Raw genomic sequence first — 12,561 nt, forward strand, 5'->3', positions numbered from 1 at the left:
TTGATTTCAATTTGATAGTCCAATATTTACATTACATATATATATAAATATTTTTTTTTTTTGCTTAAGTTGCAAGTATAAGTTAAGTAACACATTTGCGTTATAATAAATAACAAAATTCGTGGCTTAGCCGGCAGTGTACGACAAGTAGAGATTCCTCGTAGCCATGCAAACTTCTTTAAGATAAACTCGTAATTTTTTGTCTGCGATATGAAAACAATCCATTAGAAAGTGGTTTTCCTCCAGTACACTTTCAGAACATACATATAAATAGGGTTCAAAAAATAGTACCCATGAGATAAATACATATGTATATTTTAGTAGGGATCTTGAATTAACGTTTGATTGATCAATCATTGATTTTCACAGAGAGTCAAAGCCAGACAGGTCACTCTCGAGCTATAACAAATAAATTGTATGCAATTGTTTACAAATTAAATTTTTGATGACAATATCAAACCTTTTCTGGCTTGTAAAGATGTGTATGCGGCAGTAAAAATGTAGAGCCAAGGTCCCTCTCAGCCATTGTGTTCGCCTCCTAGCAGAAATCATTTTTGTATTATTATTTTTTTTTTATATTTAATGTTATTCGACTAGTGCCATTCTGTCTCGACATTACCTCAATTGTATTGCTTCGCGTTCGCTTTTCAAAACATAGATGAATAGATTTGGTAACAGGGTGAACAGTTGTTTCATCGAATGAACGTATATCAGCTGATCTGCACATATTTAAAATATTAAATATTAAATATAAAATATTTGACATCAAACTCTACATTTAAAGCAGTGTAAACTGCCCTTTTTATATGGGATATTTGATATGGTTTAGTTAAAATATATGAAACAGTTTTGAATTTTTTTTGTTTCCTCTTTTTTATACCCTGATTTTTAAATATTTGATTTTAATGTCACTTACATTTCAGTGCTATGGATATTTCTCATCCAAGATTGCATTCTATGAAAATCCCTGAAATAAAACAAATAAATGGGCACTAGGGCGTAAAGTATTCTGTATTATTAACTTACTCCTTTGAATCTAAAAGGTCCTTTAAGCTTTCTATAGACATTTGTTGTGCTTGAGATGATTCGCAATCAGTTGTAGCTGCATTTTTTTTGCAGTCGATCATTGTGTTATTCAATTGAGCTGGCCGATCGCTGACGATTGCAGAGACCTCAAAGCCGGCAGAGACCAATGCGCCACACTCTTTACTAGAGGACTTTACCGGTGGATCAGCAATTTTATATTTAGTTTTGATATCATTTTGAGTTGCTTTGGATAATGGAGTACTATCAACCTCGCTTAACGTCAATTCGTGTTGTGTTAATTGCTGTGTGTGAGGTAGGACCGATGGATGGTAGTATTTAGCTCGTGGAATCATTACAGTAAGTGATCGATCCGATTGAACCGCCTTCTCTGATTCCTATCAGAAAATAAAACCTCTCGTAAGCAAGATAATAACTATTAAATGATTTAAATGTCACCTTAAATGTTGAATACTGTTCTGCATTGTGACTCGATTCGCTATTTGAATCACTCAAAATGTTACGCTTGTCCATGCTTGATTTGCGCATATGAGCTACAGAGGACAATTCTGACTTGTTGCTAGATGAAGTCAACATACTTGGATGATAATTGGATGTGTTTATAAAAATAGGTATCGTCCTAGTTCCTCCATAGGTTTTGCGCTTCGTATAGATCAGCAGCGTACAGACCACCAACAAGATAAAAACTGTACCAATCGCAATCAGGCTAATCAGCAATATCTTCAAATTCAGTTGACACTTTGCTCCCGCATGCCAAGCAAAGCATTCACATACTGAAGTTTCATTCAATATTATATTCGACGTCACACAATGGCCATGGTAGTTACATTTATCGCACCCAATAATCTCATCTGAGCAATGACGACCAGGATAAACGGGATTATCGGAAGTGTCAACATAGCCATCTGGGCAGCTGCAGGTATAACTGCCTACCAAATTAAAACAGTGGGCGTGGACGAAACAATCGTTGAAGTCATCGTGCGCACATTCATCAAAATCTAAACATGTTAGATATTTATATACATATTACAATATATTTATTTATATTTGTCTTATATATAAAATTCTCGTGTCGCGGTGTTTGTTGTCAAACTCCCCCGGGAACGATTCGAACGATTCTCTTGATAACAGTGACAGTTTTCGGTCATGCTCTCATGGTAAACCATTATTTATACACATTTTATTAATACGAACGTGATTAATAAATATACGTGTTTTATTAGTATAAAAGGTAAGGCAAATAATAAACAATCGAATAAAATATTACGTTACTGTTTATCACCAAACTGTTTTTTAACTTGATTAATGTATGTTTGATTAACAGACAACAATGCCACGAAAACGCAACGGGGTAATTTGAGTCGTCGACCACTCAAATCTAGAAGCATGCAAGATAAAAGACCACAAAGGGCAGATGAAGATAGGCAACAAAGCAATGCAGATGTCCGTGTAAGCATGGCGCAGTTACGTGCATCACAATTGCAAGAGGCACGAGATGAGCAAAGCGAGCATTAGCCGTTGCCTCATCTGGCATTGCAGCTACTTTATTTGATGGATGCAGAACAGCTCATTCGGCATTCAAGCTGCCACTGAACATTCAAAATAATCCAGATGCAGTTTGTAAGATTAAAAAACAATCATCCATGGCCACTGTGCTGAAACAGTGTAAAATTATTATCTGGGATGAATGCACCATGGCACTTAAGCATTCGCTGGAGGCAAAGCCACGTATTTATGTATGTATGTACATTATACAATTGCATATTTTCTAGAATTGGGAATGCCGCATTAACTTTCCGTCTGCTAAGTTTGCATTTATCCATTATATCGGTGCCACAGTTACAATCATGCAGTTGAAAATTAACACAAAAATTATAACAACATCCGAGCCAAGAAAAATACTATATGCTGACGCAAATATAATCCTCAAAAATAATGTACAGGGCGACGCGTTGGTGATGGCTGTAAGTACAGCAACGGAAGAACTTGTGTCATCATAAATCTACTTTTTGGGGTTTGCCACGCCTCCATCTACCTGTTATATATTTTTTACGAAACGTACACTGATTTTTGAATTTTTTTAAGTTAAGGTAAGTAAAATCTTATATCCTACGACTGTGGTGAGAGAGAGACAAGCGATTAGGATAGCCCATTGGGCAGTTACAAAATATTAAACGTAATATAAATCATTTTTGTTGCATACAGCTTACCTTTAACTGTTAACGAATTTATATCCTCCTTTGAAGTATACAATTCGGTTCCTCCAACACTATAGTTACTCTGTCGCAAATATTTCCTAAAAACAGATTCTAAGCGTTTTAGATCACTATTTTCAGACAACTGAAAAGATAAGTTTACAATTAAAGAATTATAATTGTAAGTTTATAAACTTAATTATAGTTAATTATAGTTCAATTTTAGTTTTAGCGACATAACCTTTAGCAAGAAGCTTCCCAATACAGCAGCGTCCTTTCGAGAGTTGAATTCCTTTGACTGGACCCCGTAGTAGATATCACGAAAGTCTGATTGCATAATCATGCGATCGATAGCATCAACGATAATTGATCTTAAATATCGATTTTGATTTAAGGAATCGCTTAAAGGCTCATCGTTAAACTTCAGTAGGTAGCTTCCGACTCTTGTAATTGGCATGCGCAACTCGAAAGTATATGTTGCTGTTGATTTGCATTGTAAGGATACAAAGAAAATGCAATATTAAAATTTGAAATAAAATTTACGAAAATTAGTAGAGTTGTCGAAAATATATAGAAATATCAATATATCGATATTTTTATGTTTAAATATATATACAGTAGAAACCGGTTATAACGACTCCGCTTAAAGCGTAGAACCGGTTATGTCGACGAAAATTCGATGTCTTGGTTGGTCCCCATACAAACTTATATGAAAGAGCCTCCACTTAGTACGTCTCCGCTTTAAACGACAATCCGCTTATGCCGACAATTTTTTTTTTTTTCATATTTTTGAGTCAATCACCGGTTATTACGACGTGATAAAAAAATCGCGAAATAATGACAACAAATTTCAACATAAAAAGACTGTGTTAGAAATGTAACATGTACATATGTATTGATCAGTGATCAGTACCCTTGCTTGTGTGCGTAGCAACGCCACAAATGTTGCTAACACAGTGAGAGGGAGAGAGACAAAGTACAATGCCGACGTCACAAAAATGTTTCTAAGCCATTTTATTGAAAGAAGTTTATAAAAATGGTTGTTTTAATTAAAAATTTAAATTGTTTTATAGTAAAAGCTATTACGAACATGGCAACCGTAAAAAAACAAGTAAGAAAGCTCTAGTCGAAACTGCTCGACTACGAGATCCCCTGAACCCTTCGAGCAATAGCTATTTCATCCATTTTTCGCGTCTTTCTGCTTACACAAAACACACGCACACACATACAGACACACACCCACGCCTAAACACGCATTGGCTGCAGTGTTGGCTTAATTTGGGAACTTAATTGTTTAATAACTTTTCTTATGGATGGACTATCTTCATGATTAGCAATATAAAATAGATATACATGTATTTGCCAAAGCACAAGTCTCTAGTATTTGAAATACGCTTTTTACAAATGTGAGGGTGAGGGGATGAATTAGAGGTGGGAAGTAAATTTTTACAAAAACCGAAATTGTATAAAATGCATATTAGTATACATAACAAATTTTGAGACTAGTAATACAGGTATAGGAAATATATTTTTATAACTGGTTTTCGATAACATTTTTATCGATAAAAAGAACGGGATTAGTTATCGATTTTTAGTGATAAACTCGATATCCGCGCTGTAAATACGGACATTTAAAAAAAATTTGACATCTCTAGCTCTTATATCTTCTTAAATCGACGCGTTCAAACATACGGACAGACGGACGGACAGACAGACAGACGGACAGGGCTAAATCGACTCAGCTCGTCGCCCTGATTAAGAATATATATACTTTGTGGTCTGCCACGCCTCCTTCTGCCTGTTACATACATTTCAACAAAACCATTATACCTTGATTCCCCATCGAAAATGGGTATAAAAATGAAAAAAAAAAAAAATTTATTTTTTACTCTTTCTGGTTAAAGCGTCCTCCGGGTATAGCGACGTAAGATCGACGGTCCCTTGAGTGTCGCTATAACCGGATTCTACTGTATATATATATATCGGGATATATTTTTTTGCGAAATATTTTATATTCTTTTTCGATTTTTTTTATATATTTGAGTTGGTCACTCTCGTTATCATTTATCAATGAACCAAGCGCAAAGTAAAACAAGTAAGAAAGCTCTAGTCGAGACTGCTCTAGCTATTTCAATCATTTTTTGCGTTTCTCTGCTTACACAAGACACACACAAAAACATACACGCATACACACACATACAAACACACATACACACACACACACACACAAGCACACACATACACACACAAACACACACATACACGCACACAAGCACCTACGCCTAAACACGCATGGGCTGCAGTGTTCGCTTACTATAAGAACTTAATTGTTTAATAACTTTGCTTGTGAATGTACATACTTTCTTCATGAAACTTGCAGATTAGATTATAACTTGGATATGCATGTATTTGCCAAAGCACAAGTCTCTACTTTTTTAAATACGCCTTTTTGAAATATGTGGGTGAGGGGTGAATATAGCGGTGGGGGTAAATTTTGACAAAAATCGAAATTCTATAAAGTACATATGAATCTACATTAAAAACTTGGCGACTCTAGCCATAAAGATGTAGCAGATATAAATTTATTACTGGTTTTCTTTAATGTTTATAATCGATAACAAAATAATGGGGAAAGTTATAGATTTTAAAGCAAAACTCGATATCCGCGTGGTATATACGGACATTTAGAAAAAAAATTGAGTTCTGTATCTCTCATATCTTCTGAAATCGACGCGTTCAAACATACTGACAGACGGACAGACGACCGGACGGACAGACGGACAGGGCTATATCGATTCAGCTCGTCGTTCTGATCAAGAATATATATATGTCTGCGATGATTCCTTCTGCCTGTTCTGTTACATACTTTTCACAAAACCCTTATACCCTGATTTCCCATTTTCAATGGGTTCAGGGTATAAAAATATTACATCGCAATTTGAATGTTTATTTAAAATTATTTAAATCTTTAATATAGCTTTACTTACGTTTACAGGGTCGATCCGGGAACATGCGAGCAAATCCCAGCCGGCATTGACAGTGACTCACGAATTCTGAGATATTGGTACATATCTCATTTCTGTTGGGCTTACAAGCTGGATTGCAAGTTTTTGGTGATGTAATTGGACCCGATAGGGTTTTCGGAGGGGTCTCTATTAGGATACCTCCAAGCAGCACATTATTAGAGTTGATAGGAGGTTGGATTTCTTCGTCTCGAGTGGGTGTATAAAATGTTATATTCGTAACATTATCCAACGGTATTTCTGGGTCGATGATTTCGCTATTCTCATTGCTATTAGCTTTTGTCATAACAATTAATATGCTAGACATGTCGGGTCGGAAGTCCAGTTTTATAGTATTATTAGGTATTATTGCATAAGTGTTAGATTTATCCCCTATATAATCTAATAATTTAGTTTTGGTTGTAGTCAGAATTTCTTTAGTATCCATCAAAGTTGGCATATATATTAAGGTATTTGGTAATTGTGTAATTATTTCCTTTTCACTACCAGCGATTCGCGATGAAGAAGATTTAATTGTCTTCGAAGTGATACTCTTGTTTTTTAAAAAGTTTTCATTGGGACGAATAGTCGTTATCTTATTGAAAAATGTATTGCTATTCAAGTTCCCCATAGAAATTTTGGTGGATGAAATTTTCTCCATTGGCTCCGATGATTCCAAAAAAAATAGCGAATTTTCAATATTGTTATAAGCAGTCAAGTCTAGATTATTATTTGAGCCATTATTATCATAATAAGTATTTGTAGACACGGCTCCAGAATTCCAAATCGGTGTAGTGACAGCGTCTTGTATTTTTTTTAATATCGAAAAAGTTTTAACTACAGAGTCGGTTATGGTTAGAAGTTCAGCAGTATTTGATGAAGCTGCTGTTAAGTTAGTTAAATTGAAAGTATTTGGTGTATGGGGTTTCCATTCATTAACTGTCTTTGTGGCCGATAGAAATTTTTTGGAGTTTATTATATTATCTGATTCGTTAGATATTGTATGTACAGCTATTTGACTGTAACTCGCGCCTTTCGGTGCTAAAGAGTTATGCTTACCAGATTCCTTAAATTTTGATGATAGTTTTGTATCTTTTCGACTCTCAACTGTGCTAGTAGCTTTTATTATGGATTTAGTTATTGTTGGCTTCTGGGGAATAGCTTCCATCAATATTGATGATACTTGTATATTTTTTCGATTCGTAGCTGCAGATGAGAATGTGATGGATTTTATCATGAGTTCAGTTGTTGTTGGTTGATGGGTAACGGGTTCCTTATATATTGATAATACTTGGATATCTTTTCGATCCGTATTTTTTGATGGTGATCTATTGTATATATTATTAACTCTTGATGGTGATGGCGTCGGCTCTGATTCCAGAATTGTTGGTGGCTGCAATCCAACTACACTTTGGTTAACCTCTGTTCCATAGATCAATGGTGAAGATGTCTTTAGAAATGTTACCAACGGTGGAGGCATCAATATTGTGGGAAATAGTTTAGTTGGCTTAATGGTATTATCCATATGATTCACTAATGGGAAATTGTATTCCTGTTTATCCTGTGGTTGTGGTCTTATATTAAATTGTTCACCAACTGCCACAAACACCTTTTTGGGTAAATCATTTGGTTCTTGGCTTGCTTGAGTTTGGGTTCGGGTTTGGATTTCGATTGACTTGACAAACGGGCGACCCAAGCCGATAGTCTGAAAGGGTGTAAACGATAACCATGTATTTACTGTGCTAGAGCTTTCCACATCACGAGTAGTTGGTGGTTTATGAAAATTCGCAGAAATATTTTCGTTTTGTAAATGATAGTTTGAGTTGTAGGTAGTATAGTCAGCATTTTGATCTTGATATGAATTTAACTCTCCACTCTCATAAGGGGTAGTACGCTCATCATAGATGGGATATGGATATACCAGGCTTTGCGATTTTTTTTTATTTGATTTGATTGAGCTAGAAGCATTGCGACTTAAATCTGAGTGCACGTTCCACTTTGTAAAAGTTTCGCTAAAATTCCATTTGTCATTGGTGTTTTCCAATTTATTCTGACTTTGATCTATAATTTTTTTATTTGATAAGGATGATACTCTTATAATGGGTTTGCTAGAACTGATAGTTTTGCTACTAATATTGGCATTTCGGACAGTTATTTTCTCGCTTTCAGTATTTTTATAAATGTTATGATTACGTTGCTTAAATATACTACCTATTGGTTTCATAATGCTCGAACTATAGCTTGTATTAGCTACGTTAATAGATAGCCTCGTATTCTGAGGTGTGAGTTCAACCTCAACGTGTGCTTTATTCAATGGTATTTTAATAAGAGGAATGGGGGGTGTGGCAATGTGGCCCCGAAGAGCAGTTGCAAATGGAATGTTTTCACTTTCCTTCTTAAAGGTCAACGGTGGGACATTAATGTTGACATTATGATTAAGAACATCTGTCTTCAGATTTACATGCTGATGCGCAGATATCTTTGCTGATATTTTCTTGTAGTAGTTATTGTCAGATATTGAATATGTCATGATCGTTGGTAATTGTGTAGCGAATATTTGAGGTATTTGTTTTATTTCCAAAATTTCATTATTGTGCAACTCCGAATTTAAATTACCAATTAGTTTCTGTGATCCAGAGAGGTAACCATTCTCATTATTGCTTGATTTATTGTAGATGCCTGGCAATTTAAACTTGGCTCCTGATGATGATGACGGTGTACTGAACTCCGTATATCTGTGAACGGCTTGCGATGCTGGCGGCCGAAGTATGTGGTTGTAATCATGTTCTGGCACTCGGTGCTGATTTCGGTTTGTTTTTAATCGGTCCAGATTATAGTCCCTATTTCCCACACCGACCGGTGTGATGCGTGGTGGGGTCAGAGAAAGTGGTATTGGTGGTGGAATCCAAGTTGATTTTTTTAATGGTGGCACGTTATAACTTGTAGATGTTTGGTTTGCATATTCTATTGATACATCATTGTCGCTGTGTGTTGTAGACAGTACATTTTGACGAAAATATTGCATGCCTATTCCGATCGGTCGGCCAATAATAACATCAGCATTTGCATTTATAATCTCGCCAGGTCGAATTGATATTCCATTATTCAGCACAGAGTTTCCATAGGCTAAATGGGGTCTTACTGATTCAATATATGTTGGTGAAGTTGGTGAACTATTACTATTTTGCTGTTTTAGCCAGCTGTCGATTGCTCCATCCGGAAAATCGGGTGGATTGATGTGAAGACTATACGCTGTTACCCTTTTGAGATTGATGTTTGACTTAAAGTCTGACTTAAAGTGGGTTATTGCATGGGAATTTGGTTTTGTACTATTTGTTTGAAAAACAGTATGTTGTTCAGATGTTTGTAAAGGTATGTAAACAGGCTTTTCGTCTAATTGATTTTGTATTGAGAGCGTATTGGTTTGATTTTTCTTGCTTACAGAGGGATCATCCATATTCTGTTTTATCTCCGCTTGTCGATTAACTATATTTTTTTGTAACAATTCGGCCATTACGTTAAATACTGGTCGAAAGCGTTGCAGGTTTAAAGAACCAATTAGTTGATCTACGGTCGGTGACGCTGGCATTGATGAAGACTGAGAAGGTTGCTTCTTCACTGGCTTAAGATACACACCGTTGTCTTCCGATTCTGAAAGCTGTTGATCAAGGTGTTGCTCTAATTTGCTTTGACTATTTGTAGTTTCAACTTTATCTGTATTAGCTATAACGCTAGTAAGCGAGCTTAAGGAATCATTGGAACTCTGTTTTACTAATGATTTGTTGACGGATCCTTGACCACGTATCAGAACTGTGGGTCTTGCAGTCGACGAGTTTTTCTTCATCTTCACGGCAGTTACTTGCAATGTTTCTCCGCTTAGCAGGGTAGCTAGTGTAGCAAGTACTTTTCGATTATTTTTGCCCTTCGTTTGTATTAGCTGAGTTTGGAACATGGATACAAGCTCCGGTTGCAGCAATGAATTTGGCACAACCTCCGTAATAATATTGACAATCACCTTTGTGTCTAAATTAGTTTGTGTTTCCATTTCGTTTTCGGATATGGATGACTGTCCTTCAGATTTTAAGCCTAAGGCTGTTGACAATTGGTATGTAACTGTTGTCAAATAGGTTTTCGTTGCATAAATTTGGACTTCTTCATCCATTTCGCTAGCTGCTGCAAGAGCCCCTCGATTTTTGGACTCCGATAGACCTCGTGGCGGAATAGATTCCGTGATGACAACTTGTGTCAAAATATTTTTATCTTCTAGAATTCTCGTTGAGTTCAATTCATCTAGATATGTTCTTATTACATTCAATGGACTGTAGTACGTATTTGTATCTAAAAGAGGAGTTGCATCTTCTGAAGGCTGCAGATACGAAATATAATCCTCCGGCCCAGTCACTGTATTAATTATTGTGTAACTTGATCGGATAACAAAGTCGTTGTTTTTAATTGAATTATAATAATGGTACGTTGTTGGAAATATTCCCACCGCTAGTTCGGGTGTCTAGGGGTAGATGATTAAAAATCTATTAGAAAATTGATAATTCATTTAATTGTTGTTGTGAACATGTCTACAAATTGAAAATAAAACTTATTTCCCGTTCGTAAGCCAGTGGTTAACAAATAATGAATTTGAATGCAAAGGCCTGTTTGAGAAGCATAAATATTAGAACTGTAAGGCATTGATATATACCTGGATATGATATATAACCGGGTATCATTATTACATATGATTATTACATATCGAAATGCAATGCAGAAAAAATGATGGCAGGCAAGAAAGAATGCACAAATAATGAATATTTTTGTACTTGGATGCTAAAATGCAAAGAAACTAATATTTAATTTCTTTGATTTTCTGGACTGCAGTAACATTTTGTTATCTTTTTATGAATAATGAATAAATGACGTTGATAGTGTTCCTGCAATGGTGCCTGAAAGTAATACTTACATTTGAAAGAGTTACGCCCAGTGACAATTTGCTGCTTGCGCGCAAAAATTTGCGCTCCTCCGTTTGGCGATTTAATACAACCTGTTCTCTACTTTCCACTGTAGTGCTTCCCTTGTTAAGGTATGTTGTATGATATGTATAGGTGGTTAGGCACGTCTTTGTAATAAATTGGTTTTCTTCAATTGGAATCGAGAAATTCTCCTAAGGCGAAGAATGAACGGTAATGGATGATCAAAATAAATATTCATTTTTACCTGTCTAACAGTAGGCTCTGCCAGGAGCATATGATTCTTAAGTGTACTGGGTGCAAGAGTGATAGGTTTCTGTTGAACATTCCTCGATGGCAGACTAATCGACGAGCTACGAATTGATGACGCTTGTTTATCAATATGCTTGATTTTATCGCTTGCAATTATGAGCTCTACTCCATTCGACATAACATGTGTGGCTAAATTGAATCTAGCCTGATCCAAACTCTCGTTCAATACATTATCGGAATTGGCCGCAACCAACTCGTTAGGGTCAGCAAGCATACGGATATTCTGAAGGCGGGATATTGAGTCAGATGTTGATTCACTTTTACTACTATGTGGTGTTTCATGTTTAACGTGTCTTTTATCGTAGCCTGCATCGATTACAAGAATTGTATGTAGACATTTAGGGTCTGAAGCAAAATGCACACGAGCTACCTTCCATTTAATTTGTTGTTAAATAAATTTCAAATGTCTATTTACACAGATTATATTCAATTATAATTCAAATTTATGACTAGTGTTAATTTATATATAAATGTCATTTTAAACAAGTTTTGAATGCTATCAATTATATTTTTTGTACATTCGGACACAAAAATCTATCAACAATTGAAGTACATACATATTAGTATAAATTTTGTTGATCATGATCAAGCCAAAGTCGATCTAGATCTGTTCGTTCATGTTTGTTTGTCTGTATGTATATCTCAAGAACGAGTTTGGCTGAAATCGAATTTTTTTATTATGCCTTTGGAATAAATGTTGCGAATTTTGGTTATGCAAATTATTTTTATGCAAATTAAAAAAAACAAGTAAGAAGACTCTAGTCGAGACTGCTCGACTAGGAGATACCCTGAACCCTCTATTCTGATATTCTAATCAGTCTGCACTTCTTTTCGACACACATACATACACACACACGTATTAGAATGCGCTCTGCTAACTGCGCTTGGGCTGCGCTGTAGTGTGGGCAACATTATAAGAATTTATTTGTTGAATAATTTAATTTTTAGACGTACAATCTTAATGAAACTTTTAGAGCGTAATCATATGGTAAAAATGTATGCACATTCCAAAGCACATGTCTCTAGTACTTGAAATACGCCTTTTAC

General features: G+C 35.5%; 2 protein-coding genes and 1 long non-coding RNA gene across 3 annotated transcripts in view; 1 reads left to right on the forward strand and 2 right to left on the reverse strand.

Moving 5' to 3' along the window:
• LOC26527684 lies at nucleotides 1–2,045 on the reverse strand. Its single transcript, XM_015160811.3, has 6 exons — nucleotides 1,483–2,045; nucleotides 1,027–1,421; nucleotides 917–967; nucleotides 620–719; nucleotides 461–538; nucleotides 1–399 (listed from the first exon to the last, which is right to left on the reverse strand). The coding sequence occupies exons 1-6, from the start codon at nucleotides 1,618–1,620 to the stop codon at nucleotides 364–366; spliced, it is 798 nt and encodes a 265-aa protein (XP_015016297.3). The 5' UTR covers nucleotides 1,621–2,045; the 3' UTR covers nucleotides 1–363.
• LOC116804607 (serine-rich adhesin for platelets-like) overlaps nucleotides 1,958–12,561 on the reverse strand; it is a 27,618-nt gene continuing 17,014 nt past the window's right edge. The window contains exons 4-9 of the transcript XR_006356598.1: nucleotides 11,450–11,820; nucleotides 11,196–11,396; nucleotides 6,227–10,748; nucleotides 3,481–3,719; nucleotides 3,255–3,340; nucleotides 1,958–2,042 (exon numbers count right to left, since the gene is read on the reverse strand). The gene's annotated coding sequence lies outside the window, so the exon portion shown is untranslated. The remainder of the gene's footprint in view (nucleotides 2,043–3,254; nucleotides 3,341–3,480; nucleotides 3,720–6,226; nucleotides 10,749–11,195; nucleotides 11,397–11,449; nucleotides 11,821–12,561) is intronic.
• Nucleotides 2,070–2,699, forward strand: LOC122756751. Its single transcript, XR_006356599.1, has 2 exons — nucleotides 2,070–2,275; nucleotides 2,369–2,699. It is a non-coding gene; the product is annotated as an uncharacterized LOC122756751 (long non-coding RNA).

Source organism: Drosophila mojavensis, unplaced genomic scaffold (assembly GCF_018153725.1).
Source record: "Drosophila mojavensis isolate 15081-1352.22 unplaced genomic scaffold, ASM1815372v1 contig_151, whole genome shotgun sequence".
Lineage (NCBI taxonomy): Eukaryota > Metazoa > Arthropoda > Insecta > Diptera > Drosophilidae > Drosophila > Drosophila mojavensis.

Coding starts and splice junctions, on each gene's coding strand:
- LOC26527684 (XM_015160811.3), bottom strand. CDS start 1,620: ATGTTGACTTCATCTAGCAACAAGTCAGAATTGTCCTCTGTAGCTCAT. Junction 1,422..1,482: donor AACAGTATTCAACATTTAAG/GTGACATTTAAA, acceptor ATTTTCTGATAG/GAATCAGAGAAGGCGGTTCA. Junction 720..916: donor AATATCCATAGCACTGAAAT/GTAAGTGACATT, acceptor AAATATGTGCAG/ATCAGCTGATATACGTTCAT.